Source organism: Apteryx mantelli, chromosome 1 (genome assembly GCF_036417845.1).
Source record: "Apteryx mantelli isolate bAptMan1 chromosome 1, bAptMan1.hap1, whole genome shotgun sequence".
In the NCBI taxonomy this organism is placed as follows: domain Eukaryota; kingdom Metazoa; phylum Chordata; class Aves; order Apterygiformes; family Apterygidae; genus Apteryx; species Apteryx mantelli.
The window spans coordinates 17,072,518-17,095,095 of record NC_089978.1 but is presented as its reverse complement, the minus strand read 5'-3'; the positions used below and the strand labels follow the sequence as shown (position 1 = coordinate 17,095,095).

The window sequence follows — 22,578 nt, the reverse complement described above, 5'->3', positions numbered from 1 at the left end:
GATGTTAACTCTGAAAATGATCAACGTAGGTGTTTACTAACTATACTAAACTATTTCCAGTACATATAATTCTCTTTATCTTTATAGATAACTATTATCTATTTCAAAGACATAAGCGTTCACCTGCTGTAGAAAAGCCACGAGAGCGCTTGTTCCCCATTTATCAGGTTTGGGCAGGTTGATATCCTTTAAGTACAAAACAAGCCTTTCACAGTCCTTTGGTCTGTATACTCTCCCAGTGTTTGTACTGATTACAATGCAAGTTTGACTTATTTTTTGCAGAAGATGTTGAGAGGTAGTTTGGGCACTGCAGTGAATGGTAGCAATCTGCGTGGATCGGAGTTGAGAAAATGCGTAACGAAGCAACATCCTAACAAAGAAAAAGTGTACATATATACGAGCATAAATAATACATAAAAGTGTTAAAAATACTGTGTATCCAAAGATATTTTACAGTTTTTGAATTAAAACATATACACTGCATGGTATTAATAAAATAGGTGTTGCAGATGATGAACTAAATATTCTTGCCTTTAAAATGGCATTATTTTCCTTTCAAGAAATTCAATAAAATAGTAGTATAGAGCTTCATGAAATAAATACCTAGTCTTTGAGAAACAATATATGCAAACTGCCAGGTCGCTATGCTTTCACAGAGTTTGGTGGAAGTCAACAGGCCTCTGCAGAAAAGCCTCAACAGTCTACATACATATTTCAGAAAGTAGGATCAAGACTACGTTCTTAGGGATAAAAGAAGAAACTAGTTAATAACCTTTTCCTCTTAAGAATCATAATCCATTGGAGCCACAGTATAACTCTTTATCCATATCATTTATTATCAGGATTCCAATGGCTGTACAAAAACAAGCACTTGTGAACAGTACCTAACAAACAATTTCTCTTTGGATAAGGATCTAAATTCCTGATAAAAATCGATGAATCATACATACCCTGGCAGGCCAGCAGGAGACTCAACCCACCTAAATATGAAATCTAAGGCAACAGGATGAGCTAAATTCAGTTTCCTGCACCATGGAATCTAGTGCCACTTCAGATCAGATACATCACGTGCCTCTCAGATACTGCTCCATAATGGCACAGGTCTTCCAAAGGCCCTGTTTCATATCTACAAGTCTCATACAGATGCCTCACATACACTGTGGCATGTCAAATGGTACTACATGCCATGTGCAAGCAACTGAATTGAGCCTGAGCTCTCTCTGGAGATCTTCCAAAGAATTTACTTATTTGCCACTACAGAAGGATTGTTTCAGGTTTTCTGTAACTAAGAATCAGAAAATCATATGAAAAATGCATTATTACAAAATTTTACACACTTTATCACATAGGTAGAAACATATTTTGCTTAAAATAGGAAATATTTTTTACCCTTTTCCACAGCCTTCAGGACCCACAAGAAGAAATGGCTGCTTATTGTTAAAATCTAGCCAGGGTCTAAAGTAATCTAAACCTCTCTGCATGTCAGGGGTTTGGACAACAGGAAGTGTTCGGAGATTACTGAAGTCATCAGCTGTTAGATTTTCAGGTTTTTTCAGTTTATATGTCATAAGCTGTCCAGTGCCAGTATCATAATATGTATCCAGGGGCTTCCTGGGATCTGGTGGAGATTCTCGTGCCCAACTGAAGATCTTTAAAAAAAATTAAGCATCTGTTAAATTCATATTCCTGATGACAAAATCTACGATTTCAAGTTCATCTAAAGAATGTTCAAAGCATACTTTCATAAAATCAAGCATTTAATTTCTGCATTTTATAACCTTAAGTCTGTCTTTGAAACTTTAATCGTTATGCATATGCTTTACAATAAAGTCCTTAACTAAACAGTAACATACTATTTTTCCACAATATAAACAACATGAAATTAACTCTGCATTTAGCAAAGCAACATTTGTAATATTTATCACACAAACAAGATAATTCATTCATGCGCATTAATAGCTAATTCCAGAGTCTGAGCACAACCCTTGACCAGCTTAGCTCCCAGACCGCCTTTTGGAAGGAACCATTTCATTCACTCCAACACAGAACCCAGATGTAACTCTGGAGATAACGGTCTCCAGGAACTGCTTTCTATAGGCAGTATGGACCACTATACCCACATAGTTTTCCAACACTGTCTCCGTAGTCTTCATGCCCTCATGTAGCTACACAAAGACAGTATGATACCACAGCGCATACAACACATAATGCTCATCTAATCCTCTATATAATGCTGTAAGATACCTCACAGATGAGGTGTACCACAGCCCCCAACATTATTTCAGGCATTCTGAACAGAAAAAAGACACAAAAAATAACTCTTGTGGAGTTAGAGATGCAGTATAGACACACATTGCTCTGGAGGAACCTTGCATAAAACAGTATGAACAGAGGCCATTCTATATGACTTGGTATAGCACCAAGGAATTGCTGTCTTGGCTGGATGCACTTAGCAGTATAGACATCACCTTTGCCTGTAACATACAAAACCCTGTCTACTTCTGAGATACTTCCCTAAAGACAACACAGATTGCAAACAAATTAGAGCACAAAAATTCTATTATTGTAAATCTGTAGTGCTAGAGGATAGAAAATAACTAATCCTTCTACGTGTACTGAGAAGTTTTTGATAAACTTGCTGAGAAAGATTACCTGTTTTGTAAATTCTTGTCGTGATTTCATGTTGAGATTGCCACCAAGACCCCGTAACAAGTTAATAATAAACTGCCCACGATCAGTACATCCACGTAGATGAGATAGCCCATTCATCACAGTTCCAACTAGACTTGTTTCTACCACATAGTCATTCTGTAAATTTTAAGTTGTAGCAGATTTAAAGCATAGTCTTAATAATAATATGCTTTGTTAACAGTATTTCTCATTGATGAACATATCTGAACACCACTCTTGTTCTAGAAAATTCACCTACTGTGAAATTATTTTTAAGCATTGTCTTGAAAGTTTTAATTCCAACCTATTGACATCGTTTATGATAAGCCATCAGAACATACAGATTATGAGACTCTACAAGAAATCAACATAACCGTACATTGAAAATCTCTCTTATAAATGGATTCTTTGTAGATTTTGCACTCTAGTGCCAAAGGGGATTTGTAGAATCAAGATCAGTGTCATGTTATTTCTTCTGTATTCAGCTGAAGGTATTTTTAAGTCTAAAAATCTGCATGGGGGAAAGAGCCCAGAGGGGAAATAATATTAAAAATACAACAGGACCGTTTATACTCCCCAACAGGAGGTAATGCAGATCTCACAAATATTAGCTTACTATTCACAGCAGTAGGGATTTCTCCTAAATAATATTTCATGCAACAGATGCCATTTGCTCAGTGCAAACGCAATTCCTTCAGAAGATGTATGAAGTCAGGTAAGAATCTACATACCTCAAGAAGAAAAAAAAAAGCACATACATGCAGAGGAACAATGCCCTAAATATATATCCTAGAATCACAGAATCGGGATGATGTATAGGGTTTTGGACCAAACAAAATTAAACCTACCTGTAAGGAAAATCATTTTCTATACAGTTATTACACCTTTTGCATATTAAAAAAAATCTTTTTTGTTAAGGTTTTGAGTAGAGTGTTACAGAGCTAAAGTTACATACTTAAACACAGGATAGGTTAGTGGGAGCTGTGAAAATTCAGCATTCTGAATAATCAGACTACTTTTTTTAGATATCTCAGATTTTAGGAGTGTAACATTATATTTCTCCCCACCCCATTAAAAACTCTATATCAGTGCAATGTTTCAAATTTCAGCTTTTTTTGTTATTGACAGTAACTTAAATTTAGAAAAACATTTTTTTCACCTTTTCATTTTTTTAGTTTAGATGTTTAGATCTTTCAGATCTTTGAAAATATATAGAGAGATATCATGCATGGAAAATTAAATATGGATATTTAGTTTCACAGGAATACATGAATCTAACAAGTTAAAACTGTATTCAAAGTTTTATAACTTTAAACACAGCTATCAGTTTCTGGGAACTCACAGGGATTAGAACAGTTTCAGTATTAACCTTATTAAGCAAATAGCCATCAAGAAAGCACTGTGTTTTTTTTTTTTACTTAAAATTTATCATTAATATGAATGAGCTCTTCAGTGTTAGTCTAGAAAAATGGATTATCTGAATAGAAGCTGAAAATTGATTAAGTACTCAGTTTACTAACCTGCTTCACAACCCAGTTTAAAGCCTTCTCAAAATAGTCTCCAATCCAATTTTTAAGGTTATATCTGCATTCTTCAGGCTGACTTCTTAGCCAAGACTTTATCAGAGAATTGAGATCTGTATCTTCATCGCTATCTCAACAGAAAACAGAATAAGATTCAAACAAAAACAAGACAGCCACATCTTCAACTAGATATCTTCAAGGGGAACAACAAAATTCTACGAAAAGTTTAGGGAAAGATTTTAACATAAGAAATTCCAATCAATATTTGAGCCCTCTGAGGATTACACAGAAACAAATAATCCACCAGGTCTCTTTCAAAAAGTCTTGAGATATACCAGCCAAAAGGTTGTAAAGGAACAACTTAGAAGTGACATGAAACCTAAGGCAAACTCTGCCAGTGATTTGCTTCGTACGTGTAAGCAATTAATCAAATCTCTCTACAGTTTAGACTCCCTTTCAAGAAAAGAAAGGTAAGAATACTTGCCTACTTTAAAAAGTAGGTAATATTCTTGTGACTTACCTCAAAAAGATCATTCCCATTCGAGATATTGTAGCAGGAGAGGCACAGCTAAGATCATGAGTTTCAAATATAAAGTTAACATTTGAGCCAAATTGGATTCTTTCTCCACTGGGCATAGTCAACAATCTGTTGTCATCCAGAACAGAATTCAAAGATTCAATCCATTCAGGATCAATGTCACCATCACAAATTATCCATGAAGTAATGTCTATTTCCAGACACAAAAACAGATTATCAAACACAAGAAAAACACTTAAAGAACATGACTCCTTGCTATTTTAACATTGTTTATTACTTTTTATTCACTGTGATTTAAATATAAGTTTTTTAAAGATACCCCTTACATTTGTCACCCTCTGACATCTATTTGTACTTACTTTCTTATCACAAAAACTTGGGAAGTGCAGATCAATGTTCTTGACTATGATTGTCACCAAAAGTCTTTTTTACTTTATACTATCCACAAATTAAAAATAACATAATTTAAAAATGTAACTGAAAATAAGCAATTTCAGTAAATTAAGCATAGTGATACATACACTCTTTCATAGACATACCTCGGGGTTCTCGTACCACTTGTCGAGCACTGTTTGTAAGCATGCCGTCAGACCATTCTCTGGTATCCATGTCAATATGGCCAAGTAACTGATGTCGAGGCATAGCTTTAGGATTCATAGTATACTGTTTCACTACTTTCCCGGTTTTACCCAGCGCTGTCTTTAACATCCGCCAAAGTGTTGATTTACCTGCACCACTTGGACCTACAATAACTACACCCATTCTTTGATGTAGTTGTTCATACAATTCCAAAGCCTTCTTGATCTAAATATTAAAGAATAAATGGCTATGTGAACTTGTAAAGCTGGATTAGTCATGTTCTTTTTTTCATGCTTTTCTACTTTATTTTTCATGCATTCATTTTATTTCCATAATTTTATTTTTTGAAATTATAGGTAATTGCAATTAAAATTATGATATAAAGGAATATCAATAAACTTATTTTTCATACCATAAACATTTCACTGAATTACTAATACAAAATATCAGTCCTCTTTGGACATACTTTTACTGCGAAACTAAAGAAACTTCAGTCCCAAAATTTCAGCTAGCCCTAAAATAAATACAGCTAAGACACACAATTGCTAGATAAAAACAAATGTTCACATAATTAATTCTTTTATTGTCAAAAATGTTAATAAGAGTTTGTACCTGGCTTGAACTAAACTATGTACCATATGCTCACACCTTATTATTAAATTTTCTTGCACTATTTTTCTTACAATTACACAAGTGATTGGGAGATGAGTTCAGGCCACAGATGCTGTGGCCACACACAGCTATTATTCATATACATTTAATTAAAATCTAACTTTCAGTTTTTCTTCTCATTTTTTTGTAACAGATTTCTTTGAAAAACAAAAGGAATTGAATCAAATGCATGTAATATTCATTACTCCTAATTCAGAACAACTCATTTTGTTTTGTAGCTATAGTTGATATTTACCTGGGTGCTTATAATTTCCAAATTTGCTTCTTCAAAGGCTTGTTGTAAAGCTGCAGTTAACTCAGCATACTCCACATCTTTAAAGTCAATGCCAGGGAAGACATCTTTAACCAGTGCATCAAATCGTGCACAGTCTGCAAATGTAAGCTTTGACATGGTATTAAGCCGCAAAGCCTGGACCACCATGTGACTTTCATTAACTGGAGGGAGAAAATAAAAAATAAGAGCCAGGTAAGTTTAATTTTAATTTTTCCTGGTTGAACTATATCAGCACTTGAAACCATACTGATAAAACATCAAAGGCAGAATCACTGCTCAGACTACAGTCCAATCTAGATACGGCCCTACTTGGAAGTTAGATGGCTGCTTTACTGTAAGTATCATATATGCTTACAAGTGCCTTCTCTACAGACAGGGGATGGTCATGATGCTGCCCAGCTATTACATGAAAGCCTAATAGCTAAATCAGGAGTACGAGTAGCAGTGCATGTTAGCCTATTGTTGGCCCACTCATATCAAAAATGAAGGACCTAGATTCTAGACCTCCCTCAGCCAGAGCCAGTTTGAAGTCGCATCTCTGAAGGGTGTCCTAACTAGCTACAAAATATTCTAGAAGTGAACATTCTCCAATACGGAATCTGAGGTACCATGGAAATGTAAGAGTCATGGGACCAGAAGGAAAACAGCCACAAGAAAGATTTATTCTACTGAAAAAATAGATACTCATGAAGTAAAAAGCAAGGCTCTGATCTCTTGTTTTTGCTTTTTTAATCAAATGACTTTCTCATGTAAAACACACAAATTTCCAGAGAGAAGTATTAGGAAGCACAGGTGAAAATCATCCTCTATTTCTGCCTTCCTTCTGAGTAAATGATTGCCCCAAACCAGAATGCACAATACACCAGATTCAACCCATGGGAAAGAAAGTCTCCATTCTCTAACCTCCCTTTCTGTTCCCCCTCTCCCCCTGCCATGTGCAAGATCCTGAAGATTAGTATTTCCTGCTAAGATTTGGAAAAACTTCAAGACTCTTCATCTTGAAAAATACTTTAAGCACAACTGCTTCCACAGGCAAATTTTCTCACTAGAAGATGCAAAAGTTATGAGGAAAAATATCGACACTTAGGAACATGTTTTTGAAAGGCTTAATTGGTTTTCCAAAGCAAGTTATACAAAATTAAAGTAATATTTAAGAAAATAAGCCAGCTTTTTGACATGACAAAAAATTTTGACTCAACAATACAAGAAAATGTACAGAAACAGGAAACGGCATTCTTTGGAAAAGCCAAGAGATACGAAACAAACAAAAAAAACCAAAGAAATCTTTCCAGGGGCAAGACAACTGTAATTTAAGCCAGACTAAACAATTTTCAGAAAATTTCACATATTCAAACATGAAGCTAAAAAAAGGCATAGCTAGGAACACTGATGAAAATGCACCATAAATCATATTGCTGGTAACCTTTCTTTGGCAGAGCCAAAACGTTAATTACAAATTTTTTACAGGCCATTCACTATGCCACAATTTGTAAACCAAGGCTGTCTCTAAAAACTATTGCTATAGCCAGGACAGACGTATGCTGGTTAAGCAAACAAGAAGCAGTAGTAGTTGTGTCCTAAAGATCTGAAACTTTTATCCGCCTTAAAATCTTAAATCCCACCAATTTAATATATAAACAAAATATTACAACCATTCATTTAAAACACCTAGAAAAATCAGTCCAATACATGTCTATCATTTCTATCTGTCATTATATTGGCCTATATCTACCAATCTATATCTAGGTAATTTGGTTCATATTTTTTGCCACGTGATAACAAACTTCAAACAGAATCTAAATGGTACGATGACTGATGAGTAAGAACAGCATCAGAGGCTGGACATGCCTGACTGAAATCAGGTGAAAACTACAGGCTTTGGGAATCGTTCTGGAATTACCCCAGAACAAATTCCTGTATCTTGTCATATAAGAGACATGACAACAGTCTTTTGTAATCTCCTGACAAAGAAGAACTTTCACAGAATTTTTTCTCTTTTCTGTATAGCCTCTAGATCCAAGACACAGCTTCTCAAAACTTCAGTGAACAAGAAAGCTGTAGATAATTATTTCCATACAACTTCCTAAATAATCAAAAGTTTGGCACAGTCAACCTTACTTTCTTCCTTCGTTTCACACTTCTTCAGCTGACGAAGGAGATTGCCACAGCCTCTCAAAGCAGTCTTCAATGCTCGTAAGCCCCAGTCATAGTGCTGCTGTGGTGTCAGAAGCTCCCTAAATTTAAAAACAGCAATGCTGAAGTAAGCTTCAAGTGATAGCTCCAGAATTTGTTTTACTTGGCCAGTGAATATGTTCATAAAATGTTCTCAGACAAAACAAAAATAGATATGTAGATGTAGCACAATCCATAACAAATTTCAGACATATCAGCAACGATACACTGAAATTTTCAGAGGGAGTATATTCAACACCTAATGTATTTATTATTTTCCCTAATAGCATTAATTTACATCTCTGGTAATTTATAATTTTGGTTTCTCTAACACGCATACTTATAACCAAATTGCATTTCAACAACTTCAAGAATCAAAATTCAACAGAATGCTTAACCATGCAAACAGTCATATGCTCACATTCATGGTTAACTACAAATAGAAAAGAAGGAAATAATGAAGGTAGTAGGGGAGCAGTACTTTGCCACCTTGAGATTGTAACTTCATTCCACATCTTCTTATATTTGAACCTCCTGATACATTGTAATATTTCTATTTTGGAAGTATTTTAAATTAGTAACTACAGAGATTTGCATGGTATACCATTCAGTATCAAAGGAGCTCTGTTGAATGTAAAACTTCAGATGACTCTAAACCTGCAGTTTGATGTCCAGTTTTGCTTCTGACACATAGCTTTCTGTAATATCTAAGTCATAAAATATTACAGAAAATTAACAGAAATTATGTGTAGATTCTATTTGCATAGTCATGATTTGCTATAGACTGGATGGAGAAGAAACAAGATTCCAGTGAGATAACCATATGGAGCAATGCTACAATAAAAGTAGGAGGAAAGAGAATTACAAAGATAGAAACATAACTAAGCAATATTTTAAAAATAAGCTTACCTGGCTAGATTAAAAATAGCCACTAATTTTCTACCCAGTGCTTTAGCATTCTTAAAGCCTTCTGAATACAAAATCACTTCTGCAATGAGTTCATTGTCTGGATGGGTCATAGCAACTGGCCTAAAAAGTTGTTTGAGGTTATCAGGCAGTTTTTGTCTTCCTCCATAACCTTTTCCAGCAGGATTCATAGTGATAAAAATTCCAGAATTATGATCCATTTCAACCTAGCATTAGAAGTACATTGTAATACTATATTGTAATATAAAACAGTATCAAGAAATGTTGGGTGGATGATGTTTAGTTGCAGTAGACAGTTTTTGAGTTAGTGGATATTCATTATTTATAGACTAGCTTTACAGGAAGAAAATAAATATGTTTTGCTGTACCTTTTTGCCAAGCAATTCACATACAGGACTATGTTTCTTCAAAGCATGCTGAATTGTCTGAATTTGCATGGATACTGCGGACAATACAGCTTCCTCAAGCCTATTGAATTCATCAAAACAGCCCCAGGCACCACACTTGACCAGGCCTACAAATATGCGCCCCATTGACTTCACGTCAATGCCCTTAAAATAAAAAAAGAATTCTGTCAAAATTCAAGCACCAAGAAAATAATGAAAGACTGTCTTCCCAGCTATTCAAAAATATGTCATTGGAAATATCCCAAAATTTCTAAGTAACTACCAATGGGAAACTGATAAATTACCAAAGTACTTCCAGAATCCAGAAGACTTTCACAGTACTTCCAGTACTTCCACTGTCCTATGAATTATATAGTGCATAGATATTCATTTCCTAAATTTTACAGAATTATATTCACCTCATCACAGTTAAAGACTAATACTTGTCTTCCAAGAAGTCCACCCAAGGCCTTTACTGATTCCGTCTTTCCAGTTCCAGCTGGACCATAGGGATTTCCTCCAAGGCCCATCCTCATAGCCTGAGTAAGAGTTAGGTAACACTTATCTGTCAAAGGTGTATAAACAAGCTTAGGGGAATTACCCTGGAGAAACAAAAAAAAATGTTTGGATTGGTACACAGAAATTAAGATGTCATTTTATTAATTTCATTCATTACCCATTAATTTGAAAATACATGATAATATAATTAAGTTTATTATCTTTTTAAGTACATGAATTTGTTTACAACTATGAAGTTTTCCTGATTTTATATTCAGTCTTCTGCATATCTACTGTCAAACCACTATGCATTTTTTAGAATTACAGAAAATGACTTTAAAAGGGGACAACTCAGATGAAACTGCGCTCAAATACGTAAAAATAGCAAGCTTCCCCTACTGTTTATAAAATATTTAATTATATGATATTGCAGCTGCTTTCCATACAAGTCACATTTACCCCATTAATCTCAAGAACAAAAATGATTACCCTATTTTTTAGTATTTTCTATGAAATAGCATGCTAAGGGCAAAAATTGGAAGAAAAGTGGAAGAAAACTGGAAGAACAGTGGGGAGGCAACTAGCAGCCTGAGTGAAATAACAAACTATTTTACATATATTTAAAAGCTACCAAGTGAGAATTAAAAATACCATACCTGATACTCATAAGTATATTGGAGTTCAGCATCTACCATTTGAATGTAACATTTTTGGTCTTTCATATAGAATCTCAGCTGCTTCTTCCAAGCCCAGTCATCAACACTGTGAACCTGGGCTTGATTTAGCTGCTTGACCACATCAATGTTATGAATAATATCAAGGATCAGAGCTTTAAGCTTGAGCTCAAGGATTCCCGATTCTGCAAATAACCACAAAAAAAAATACAACAATGTAATAAGATGCATATTAGCCATTCTCAAGTTCTTTACGCCGCTTGCCATTATCAGTTGATTTTATTCAGATCTCATTTTAATTATGTACAGAAAGATTATTAATTATCCAAAGCAATCAGCATAAAATGAGAACCTGACAGAGGGTGTGAATCATCAGGTATCTTCAGTCCTTTAAAAGACAGGTGGTTAGCCTATTCCAAGTCATTTTGTCTGCCTCTACACTCAACAGAGTAGAGTAATAGAGTACAGGCTCTTCCAGAAAGCCTATTTTTTCCAGAATTTTACAGCGCGAGTGTTTACAGCAATGTCCACTTTAGTAATCAGCGAGGCACAATCTGTTAAGTGAAACAGCTGATGTTCAGGACCTGACAATCATGCTCATTCTGGAGATTTTACTTCAGACTAACTAGGCTGATGCTGTGGACTGAATGATCTTTCACCAATAGACTGCATTACACGTACTCTGAGAGCACCTCTTTTAATTTAGTTTCATCTGAAAGAAATCCAGTTTGTGTGCTCTAAGGCCATTCCATGATGTGAACTCAAGCAAGGTAAGTGGAGATAATCAGAAGATTCACTTCAAAATTGTATCTATTACCCAAACTAAAATGTTACTGTAAGTGTATCCTACAATAGGTGGAACAAATACTCCTCTGTAAGTAGTGACATTTCTTCAACGACGAATAGAAGGAGCATAGAAAAGTAGCTTAGATAAAGCGCCAAATTTAGAAATGGCTAAAGGTAGGTGAGATGAATCATGTTCCTAATTGATGTATCAGATATTAACAGTTCATACATTCTAAACTAGAATTTAGTAGAGTAAGCAGTTATACAAACATAATGGGAACATTGTCACCTGTATGTCAAGACTGAGTCTTTTTATACTTACAGGCTAAGAGTCACCTCATGTAGCCTGGGCTGTAGAATTTTACATCTGCACTAGTCATCCAAAGCTCCTCTTCTATTCAAAAGAGAGGAACGCATACTCTAAGGCATAATTTATCTGAGCCATTCAGACAATATAAGCATCAGAACAATCATACCTCAAGAGTAACTAGTTTCTAGTATTTGCTATAGAGGCACTCAAGAATGACTAGTTGAGATGCAGAAAAAGAGAAAGAAAGTCACCTACATAGCTGTATAGAATATACTGTCATGACATCATGTACTTCAAATGCTGTCTGGATAGTTCCAGTGGAACATAACACTGGAGCAGAGTTCAGTAGATGAAGACAAATTATTAGTATATATATACAATAGTAAATATACAAAGTTACAAAAAAATTAAAGTGATTTGCAAATACTGTATATGAATGCTCCAGGATAGTTTTGTTTCTAAATAAAAAAATCTATTATTCATTCTGAAATATTAACTATACTAAATTTGTCAATAATATTAGATAAATAACTTTACGTAATTGCCTGCTTAAATAAATGCAATGTTATAAATTCTATACTATACAACTATACATTCATTGTAAGGACTTATATATTAAAGATCATTTTTATACCTGTACTCCCAGTATCTTCTCTACTAGTATCTATGCTAGTATAATGTTCCAGTTTAGCCAGGAGTTCTAATTCTAATTGCTGTAGATTACGCTCTTTGATAGCATTTTCAACATCTTCAGTGAACTGAATTTGCTCTGCCAAGGAAAGAATCTTGGGAAGAGAAAGATTCAAATTACACTTTATAAAAACAGAAGACAAAGGAAAAAAGTTTTTCAATTCATTTATAATTGCTCATTAAATCTGATATTTAAAGTATTTAACTGCATTTTTTTTAACAAAGCCACACATTTGCTATGACCTTACTAACAAATATAGTCACCCTTTAAAACCTGACAAAATGTAGCAAAAATTTGAAAGTTCCTTTGCTACCTTATTGAGTGTAGTGATAACATTTTTAAAGCATTTTTTGCCTAATAACTGTTGTGTCAGACTGAAACCGATGTGTTTAGGCACACTGCAGCAACAGGCTCAGAATATTTTGCAACACTGATCTGCTAACACAGTATTTTGCATTCTAGTTTCTATATTTCACTTACATTCTAATTACTTTATGTTCACTAGAAAAGCATACTGTGTGAGCTATGAAGTTGCAGTCAAACTGGTCACGTGAGAGATCTGTAACAAAAAAATCCACCAATATTCCACCAATGATGCCAATCTGAAGATTAACAGTAGCTAAATTTACTAGTTGTAGTTACCTAAAAGGATTCCACTTCCATCACTGTTTCTGCTTGTAGTTCAAAGTTTTAGAAACAATATTTTAATCAAATGTAAAAGTATGTTCTATGTTACTATGTTTTAGCAGGCCCACATCAAATTTTCACTACCAACTAAGATCAGCAGAAAGACATACACCAAATGCTATAAATAGATAGATTTTGGATCAGATGTTATGTGAAAGAATTCTGTATTTCAAATGTTTGCATAAGAATTAAAAGAATGCATATTTTTAAGAATTTCTCTACTTTAAATCAGGACAACTCAGTGAATAGACTAAATTTGTCTGAGATTATTTTTTCTAAATCCATATACCTACTCCACAGAATCACACAGAATCACAGAATGGTTGAGGGTGGAAGGGACCTCTGGAGATCATCTAGTCCAACACCCCTGATCAAGCAGGGTCACCTACAGCACGTTGCATAGGACTGTGTCCAGGCAGCTTTTGAATATCTCCAAGGATGGAGACTCCACAACCTCTCTGGGCAACCTGTTCCAGGGCTCTGTCACCCTCACAGTGAAAAAGTTTTTCCTCATGTTCAGATGGAACTTCCTGTGTTTCAGTTTGTGCCCGTTGCCTCGCGTCCTGTCACTGGGCACCACTGAAAAGAGTCTGGTCCCATCCTCTTGACACCCTCCCTTCAGATACTTATACACATTGATAAGATCCCTCCTCAGCCTTCTCTTCTCCAGACTGAACAGTCCCAGTTCTCTCAGCCTTTCCTCAGAGGAGAGATGCTCCACTCTCTTAATCATCTTAGCAGCCCTTCACTGGACTCACTCCTGTAGCTCCATGTGTCTCTTGCATTGGGGAGCCCAGAACCGGACACACCTACCCAATTTTTGAGAAGCCTTCAAAAATTAACTTATTTGATAAATCTAAGACTACACAGTGGTGATACTGGATCACCTACTACCTGAGAAGGAAAGAGAGATGGATCAATTGAATCTTGTGATCTTTTTCCAGCAGTAACACAATCAAGTAACAATGTTTTCAGGGTCTCCTTCATCTCCAAAGCCAAACTGCTTAGCCACACCTGACAAAAACATAAAAAAACTCAAAAGTTACATTAAAATTTAATTCTCAAAGATTCTTGAACTATATTTGGATATGATTTTCTTACCTCCACATCATTTGACAGAAGAATTTTGTTTTTAAGTAGCACAGTTTCTCCTTCTACTGACTTCATGGCAATTATGTATTTAAATTCTTCATCAAAGCTCACACTATTAATGCCTATTAATCAGAAAATGGCAATGAAGTTTTTTGTTGTTAAAGTCTTAAACATTAATTTATTGATGTCTGATAGCAGTAAGGGAGAAAAAATCTGCAACAGATTACTTAGCTTTGAAGAAACTTCTTTCTAAATAAGTGCATTTCACAAAGATGACAAATGCATTACCAGCAAAAAGTTTCTTAAGATGAGACTGGATGACCAAAGGATTCATGGACTGTCCTAAGATTTCTAATAAATCATCATCTCCAATGAAATAGAATCTAGGGAATGCTGAGCGTTTTTCCTGTAACAAACAAAAGAAATAATTTTTGTTAATTTAAATTCAAACTTAGTTATTCTTATAGAAACCTAAATTAAAGTCAACTGTACCTCCAAAAATTCATTCAAAGATCTCTGACACCTCTGAAGCTGGTCAAGTATGGTAATTAAGGTATTTCTTAATCCTGTCCGGGCATTCAGTGACGTTATCCTATTATCCCTCTGGATATCAGACATAATTGATCTTGACAGAAGAAAAATGGAAATAATTTATAAAACTACCATTACTGTTTTAGTCTAAATATTATATATGTAATTATCTAAAAAAAATAAAGCACAGACAAGTCATATTTTTTTCATATATATATATATGATATATAACTTTCAATTTTTAGTTTATGCTGAAACTTTTCAAAATTTACATCAATACATCTCCAATAAAATTGTAATAATGGCTCTTTCTTGCTACCTCTATCCAAAAACAAGAAAATTCAATTCTTGGCCTTTATTCCCTTTCAACAAGTCATTTCAACTCAAATCAAGACAGGGTATATGTATTTCTACATCTCTAAAATCTCCTATCTATCTGCATGGCTTGTTTTGAACAAATAAACCTAAAATTCCAGTTATGTAATTTCTTAGGGAAATAAGTGCTTGTCTTGAGCAAGAAGTGATTCTTGAAAAACAATTACATTACCTCTGTTAACAAAATGCATCTTCTGTCTGCCTTGTTCATAATCTTTGATGTTTCATGTGATTCAGAATATTCCCTTCTTCACAGGTACCCCATTACGTGAAATCTACCTACAAACCCCTCTGTTCAGACCTATGTCACTGCCACTCATCTATGTTTACTGAATTCCTGTTGCTGACCTTCATCTCCATACATATTCCAATTGTTCTTTATGTTAGTTCACTGTGAAGAATGTTTTGGCCTAGACATATGTCAAAAATATTATAAAAAATAAGTTGTATTCCATAACACTAACCTAAAGTCTTCATCAACTCTGTTAAAACGAGCCTGCTCTTTGGGTAGAGCTCCACGACCAAATATGGGTTCCAAATAGACCCATTTCCTTTGAATTTGGTTTAAATTCTGCAGATACTCATCCAGCTCAGCCAACTTTTTTTCCCAGATGGACACTTTATCTTCAAAACCTTTGTAATACGGGGAGTCCTTGAGGGACTGTAGAAGACAACGATGATCTCCAACCTGATTGACTATGTCTTTCCAGTCTTTAATAAGCCTGAGAGTCTTGCTTTGGCTGTCTTCATAATCTGTTAATGTAAAGATAGCTCCAGCTCCCCAGAGTTCAAGCTCACGTAATGCTTCTCTGATTGTGACTTCACCTTGTGCCCGACAATTCAAATCCTATTTAAAAGCATAAATATGTTTTGTTCAAAACTATAGAGCTCAACATAAATTTTCCATTCTGTACTTCTATAATAAGAAGAAATACAAACAAGCACACAAAAGTATAGATAATATGGAAAAACATGATTGCATTTACCAAAGACTATATAAAACGTATAATAAAAATACAGTAACTTTACTTGTCCTAATTCATACCTTAAGTTCTGTTGCTTTTTCTAAAATGGCATCAGTCACTTTAAGCAGATCTCCGAATAACAAACCCTCAAGTGTCGTGCCTCGGGGAAAACCCAGAAGACGAAAAAGATCCAGCCAATGGTCTGGAGAAAGATGTTCTCCTCTGACATATTTTAGGAGAGGAATTACCGTCTATGGGAAAAATGCATATCTGAATCTATCTAGTCTTTAAGAAAACTGTATCTGTTTAATTACAGTTACATGCTATCAAAACAAAACAAAAATTAACATTTCCAAACTGAAGCACATTTTTTCAATTCCTAAATTTAATGTTTAAGATGTAACTCTGAAGAAAATTCATTGCTAAATGTGTGTCCATGAAAACTGTAATGACCCTCCTGTCCACTGTAAGGAACTAAAGGCCTCTTCAAAAGATAAATGCAGTGTTCAAAACAGTATCAGGAGACATTTTCTTAAAACTTTAAGTAACTTTATTTTATGAATTGAGTTTTGTATAAGTTTACACAATGAAGTATAATACCCCAAAATGCCAGAATTCTTTTGATTTTATATCTCTTTTTATAATTAGGATCTTACTTTATATTTGTCTACTTCTTTTTGCAACTTTACTGTCATTACGGTATGTTCTTCTATCTTCCTCATTTTGTCATGCCAGTTAAACAAAAACTCTTCAAACAGGTATGTTTTACTCCTGCATGAAAATCAAATATAGAAAAGGTCATAATAAAACAGTACTATAATCACATGTACATGCCCATGAGAGATAAAGTAAGAAAATTGCACCTAAAAGTAATCCAGTCTTCTCTGGCTTTTTCCTGAAAACCTTGACAAAATTCTTCATACAATGCCCAGATTTCTGCACAACTCTTAATATCTTGACATACAGCTGTTGACAAAGAGAAGTCAGGCTCTTCCAATTTAAAATGATGGCACTCTTCACTGAAAAAAAAGATCGTTGCATAAAACACTATATCATTCCATTATACACTTATGGTCTAAGAGATGCTAGTGTATGGAAATAACTATACTCGTTTAAGAAAAGTCATTGGCTTCATTGAGAAATACTGCTGCCAACTGAAATTTTGTTATAGTCTCTTTCCTAAGCAGTAATAATACAGGAATACAAGGGACAACCGTCCTACACAGTGACCTTCTCTAGCCACCTGGAAGAAAAATCCTCCCTGTTTGCAAAACAGTCTGTTGGACAGGACACTTATTCAAGAAATGGGAGAGGTGAGACCTAGCCCACTTCACTTACAAGAAAACTAAAGCCATAATTCCGCATTTGTGGACCAATATCTTGAATCTTTTCTTAGAGTGAGAATTTCAGAAATCAGAATCAAGCCTTTAGTGTATGCATTCCCTTATTTCAAAGCCCAAGAGACTTCCAGAATTTTTCATTCCACAAACTTTAAAAAATCAAAAAAGTTATGTTATGCAACACGAGGGGAAAAAAAAAAAGCTTAAAGATTAATGAAAAACCTGTAATATAAAGAAAATTGAATTCTTTAAATTATCGGTTTTAAAATTCAGTTAACTTTTTCCGAGACACTATTACTGCAGAAGATCTGCACATTATTATGAGCAGTACAAAGAGAGAAACAAACATACATGAGTTTTTCCTTCATGGTTTCAAGTTCATCAAATTCTTTTCTTTTTTCCTGTATGATCTGAGCACTTTTCTCAAGCACATCCTGATCACCTGTTTCAATGACATCATCGCTTGGCTTTAGCTGATCCCAACGAGCTTTAAACTTCTCCAGATTCTGGAGATATATATTAATACGTGACATCACATTTCCTTTCATCATTTCAATCTGTAAAGCAAGAGTTAAAATAACATTCTTTTCATAGTTTGTAACTACAATTAGTAACCAAACAAAAACAAAGTAACCACATTGTTTCAACTTCTTGTACAATACTGTACTCTAAGAAATAGCTCATCTTTATCCTTCTATGTTTTAAAAAGAGGGTACTAATGTTTTTTTTGCTGCTATTTAAGACCTATTTATTTGGCCTATGCTATCTGTTAAGCCTGCAACTAGTAGCACATAGAAGAATTGCTATATTTGCATGGCATATGATATCTTCAGTGGTACTTCAAATGAGTTCAGCAATCTACCTATGAACTGGCAATTACAGGACTGCATACAGTTTAGCAGAGTTCTGAAAAAAAAAGTATTAAGCATCAGTATTAATAACATGATAAAATGATAAACATGTTTTTTTAAACTGCCATCTTGTTTATCCTTCAGTTAACCTCATTAAGCCACATGCTTTTCTTCTGAAAGCTCTTAAGAGACAAGTACAGCAATGTAATGCTCATTTCTACACAATGCATCAGTTCTACACAAGTTGCACCTAGGTTTTGTCTGAATAGTTCAAGTATTCTTCCTTTTAAGGCTCTCACTCATGTCACTAACACTGTTGTTAACACTGAACTAAGAACATTCACGGATTTTATTTAATCCAGGAAAAATATTTCTCCAGACTTACTCAAACTAATATCAACATAGGTAAAATATTAATCTTTCATTGTTACCTGCTCTGTAATCATAAGCTGATGGCTTTCCATCATTAATTCAAATTTATCCCATGTAGCTCTTAGGCTACTGATAGTGTCCAAACCTGTACCAGCCACAGTCCGCAAGAGTTTGTTTTTATCTTCAGCCTCTTGAAACAGGGGAAAAATCTAAATTCAAACAGATTTAAAAAAAACACGTGTATAAGTAAAAATTCAACAAATCCTGTTTACAAAAACTTCTTAAATAAATACATAAGAATCCTCAACTGTGTATGCACAGATTATATGCCTATATATAGCTGCTTTTTTAATATTGTTTACATAATAACAGTAAAACATTGTAAAAAATAATATCCAAGATAATTCAGAGAAATTCTAAACCTTAATCCTGAAATGAGATATACAGAAATGAATGCTTACTATGAATTAAGCAAATTACTTCTTCTATATTGCAGAGTTCCACACAACCAGATCCAGGAGCAATATCAGAACAACAGAAATTCAGTAAGTATGAATATATATGGAATCACAGAAAGCAGGAGCAGAGACACTTCAAGTAAATGAGTAATATATTCATAGAAAGAGTAAGAATTTTTTTTTGCTGATAATGGGAAAAAAATTCAAAGGTTTTTCTTTACACGTTCTAAGAGCCAACCAAATTTTAAAAAATTAAAACTGCTCTATAATACAAAAGTCAGAATAAACTGAAATAAATGCACAGTTTTACATGCCTTCCAAAAAGTCGTTATGTATGCATTCATTTAAAAATGGTGACAACAGGCACTAATGATGAGGAGGAATATTGTTTTGTATATTACAGAGAATTCTCTACAACATCCAACAAATCTCACAGAGTTATAAAATGCAAATCCTTACAGCCAACCTCAAGCAGCTCTTTTTGAGTTAGCAGCGAAATAATGAAACTCAATTAAAGATAAAGCTAAAATTAGATGTCTGTACATAGACTTAACTTATATGTCCCTGTATGTCAAGTAGGCATCTAGAATTCCATTATTGTCAAAGAAGATCATTGACAATGAAGTCAAAACATTGACGTCTCAATTTATCTGACAACAGAGGTTTCCAGCACTATTTGAGATCCCCTACTGTATCCCACCTGCCTTCAAGCTGCTGCCCCCAAAAGGTATGGATCTTCTATATGGCCTGTGTCATATCTGCCAGCTTTGTATGGATCTCTCAGATATGCCAGGATGTCTCAAAAAGCAGTAGATACCCATGTCTGAACAACTGAATTGAGCCAAGAAAGCAGTTTAGGAGGTTCAGCTACAAAGTGTCTTACTCTAGGGTGAAAATTGCTCTCCAGGCTACAACTGACTACATTCACTGGAGACTTCATTCAGTTTCCAACACACTCTGACTAGGGCCATTTCAGATGTCCTGGGGCATTTGCCTGGCATCCAGCTACAGCTACAAAAAGGTAAAGATCTCCCATAACTCCTTTGTTATGTCTGCCAGTCTTGTGTGCATGTCAGATTTGCATCTCAACTCTAGAATTGTATGTGTGGGCAACTGAATCAGGCTCTAGTTGAGTATATTAATAGTACATGACCGCAGACACCTGCACACATAACCTAAACTGAGGTACGTTCATTTAGAATTGAATTGTATTCTGGATAAATATTATCTATTTGGGAAGAGTCAATATGGCTTTTGTAGAATTCCAGAATTTTGTAGAACCAGAATTCTTTGAAGATATGAGTAAGAATATGGATAAAGGGATTAACATATTCTAGCTGGGTTTCCAAAAAGCTTTTAATGCAACCCCTCACCAAAGGTTTTAAGGAAACCAGGTAACCTGGACATAAGAACAAGGTCTTTGCACAGATAATTAATTGTGTAAAAGACAGGAAACAGATACAGGGGTAAATGGGTAGTTCTCCTAAAAGGAAAAGGTCGTCTGGTGGAGTTCTGTAGGTATTTGTGCTGGGCTGCTCATGGAGTTTATAAAAGAGTTGGAAATGGAGATTAAGCTGTGAGATGACAATCTTTACTGATGATACTGTTATTCAAGCCATTAAAACTACTCACCTGTGAAGAACTGCAGAAAGAAATTAGAAGAAACGGTGACCAACAATAACAAATGAAATTCAAGCAGCTAACCATGAAGTGATACATATGTGAAAAAATAATCCTAATTTCACATGTAAAATGTTGAATTCTGGACTAACAATTGCAGTTCAGGATTGAGATCTTTGGGCTATGATAGCTAGTTTTACAAAAATGCCAGCTTAATCTGAGTAGTGGGAAGTAAATCAAATTTTAGGAATTATTAAGGAAGGAAAAAAGAATAAAAGAGATAATATTGTTATGTCACCATATAAATGAATGGCTTGTCCATACCTTAAAAACCATGCAAAGTTTTGCTCCCCCTGCACAACAAAGGTTACTGAAAACCAGAAAAGACTTACCAAAGGGCAACAAGGATGATCAAAGCTATGGGTAGGCTTATGTATAAGGAAAGATTAGATAAACTAAAATTCTTCAGTCTAGAAAAGAGATGACTGATGCAGGATATAACAGAGAACAATACAATCATCTGTGTCTTGAAAGGAAGAATAGGGAATAATTGTTCCATATCTCTTCCAGCGTAAAACATAAAGGATATGAAACTAGGAGATGGTAGGTCAAAAAAAAAGGGGGGGGGTTCTTTATGAAATGGGTTATTGACCTATAATTGACCTATATTTTACCAAAGGATATTTTGGATCTCAAAAGCATATTTGCTTTCAAGAGGAGAATAGGTAAGTTTGTGGAAGAGAAACCCACTGAGGGTTACTATAAATACAGAAACCACATACAGCTCAATACAGTCCTGAGATGAAAATGGACGTAAGCTAGAAGAGTACTATGGGAAAGTTATCAAATATGCTACTCTGATTTTATATTCTTTCCTAGGCAGTCACTTGGAGAAGAAATATTGTGCTACATGGACCAGTAGCCTGATAGCTATTGTATGTTCTAAGCTAATGATACTAAATACAATCTTCCATACTAGAAAGCAATAACATTTTTGAAAGCTGCTACTCTGGATATGATAAAATAGTATCTTACCTCTTCTTTTCCTTCAAGTAGGTGTGTATATTTTAAATTGTCTTCTGATATTTCCTCTATAGTCTGGGGCCTAACTATTAATGTTTCCATGGCATCAGTAAGAAATGAAGAAATATCATGCAGGTGTGCTTTGTAAAGAAATGGAGAAAATTTTTATAGTAATACATTTCAAAGTAAGATAAATGTACTGTGATACAATGCTGTCAAGAAACATGATATTATACACATGATATTTGCTCAGAAAAATGGAGATGCCAATTTTATATGCTGCTTCAACATAGATTGTATGTGTGAGTTTACACATAGATTTTTAAATGTAATCCACTGCTTTCAGTGTATGATTTAGGCCCTAAGTACTAATGTCACTTCTAAGAGTCAAACATAAAGTCCTAAGGCATTTATTTATACACTTTCAAAATCTTTATAAGTCAGCTTTGGGTAAGTAGAGAAAAACAGATATTAAAACTTAAAAAAAAACCCTAAATATAAAAAGCCACCTCAGTTTGAGTACTTGAGTAAGCAAAAGCTTGATTAATCTATAATATTGCATTC

At 34.5% G+C, this 22,578-nt stretch overlaps 1 protein-coding gene across 1 annotated transcript in view; it reads right to left on the bottom strand.

Annotated features, from left to right (window-relative positions):
- Nucleotides 1–22,578, bottom strand: part of DYNC2H1 (dynein cytoplasmic 2 heavy chain 1) — a 200,611-nt gene that overhangs the window by 160,522 nt on the left and 17,511 nt on the right. Inside the window, exons 20-43 of the mRNA XM_013956014.2 lie at nt 22,027–22,154; nt 18,973–19,122; nt 18,042–18,247; nt 17,214–17,369; nt 17,007–17,121; nt 16,431–16,601; nt 15,850–16,232; nt 14,972–15,104; nt 14,768–14,885; nt 14,489–14,601; nt 14,282–14,401; nt 12,644–12,794; nt 10,896–11,098; nt 10,161–10,343; nt 9,724–9,906; nt 9,338–9,561; nt 8,375–8,490; nt 6,218–6,417; nt 5,271–5,535; nt 4,714–4,921; nt 4,191–4,320; nt 2,653–2,808; nt 1,390–1,649; nt 124–370 (exon numbers count right to left, since the gene is read on the bottom strand). Of these exons, the coding sequence (XP_013811468.2) occupies nt 124–370; nt 1,390–1,649; nt 2,653–2,808; nt 4,191–4,320; nt 4,714–4,921; nt 5,271–5,535; nt 6,218–6,417; nt 8,375–8,490; nt 9,338–9,561; nt 9,724–9,906; nt 10,161–10,343; nt 10,896–11,098; nt 12,644–12,794; nt 14,282–14,401; nt 14,489–14,601; nt 14,768–14,885; nt 14,972–15,104; nt 15,850–16,232; nt 16,431–16,601; nt 17,007–17,121; nt 17,214–17,369; nt 18,042–18,247; nt 18,973–19,122; nt 22,027–22,154 (4,319 nt within the window). The remainder of the gene's footprint in view (nt 1–123; nt 371–1,389; nt 1,650–2,652; nt 2,809–4,190; nt 4,321–4,713; nt 4,922–5,270; nt 5,536–6,217; nt 6,418–8,374; nt 8,491–9,337; nt 9,562–9,723; nt 9,907–10,160; nt 10,344–10,895; nt 11,099–12,643; nt 12,795–14,281; nt 14,402–14,488; nt 14,602–14,767; nt 14,886–14,971; nt 15,105–15,849; nt 16,233–16,430; nt 16,602–17,006; nt 17,122–17,213; nt 17,370–18,041; nt 18,248–18,972; nt 19,123–22,026; nt 22,155–22,578) is intronic.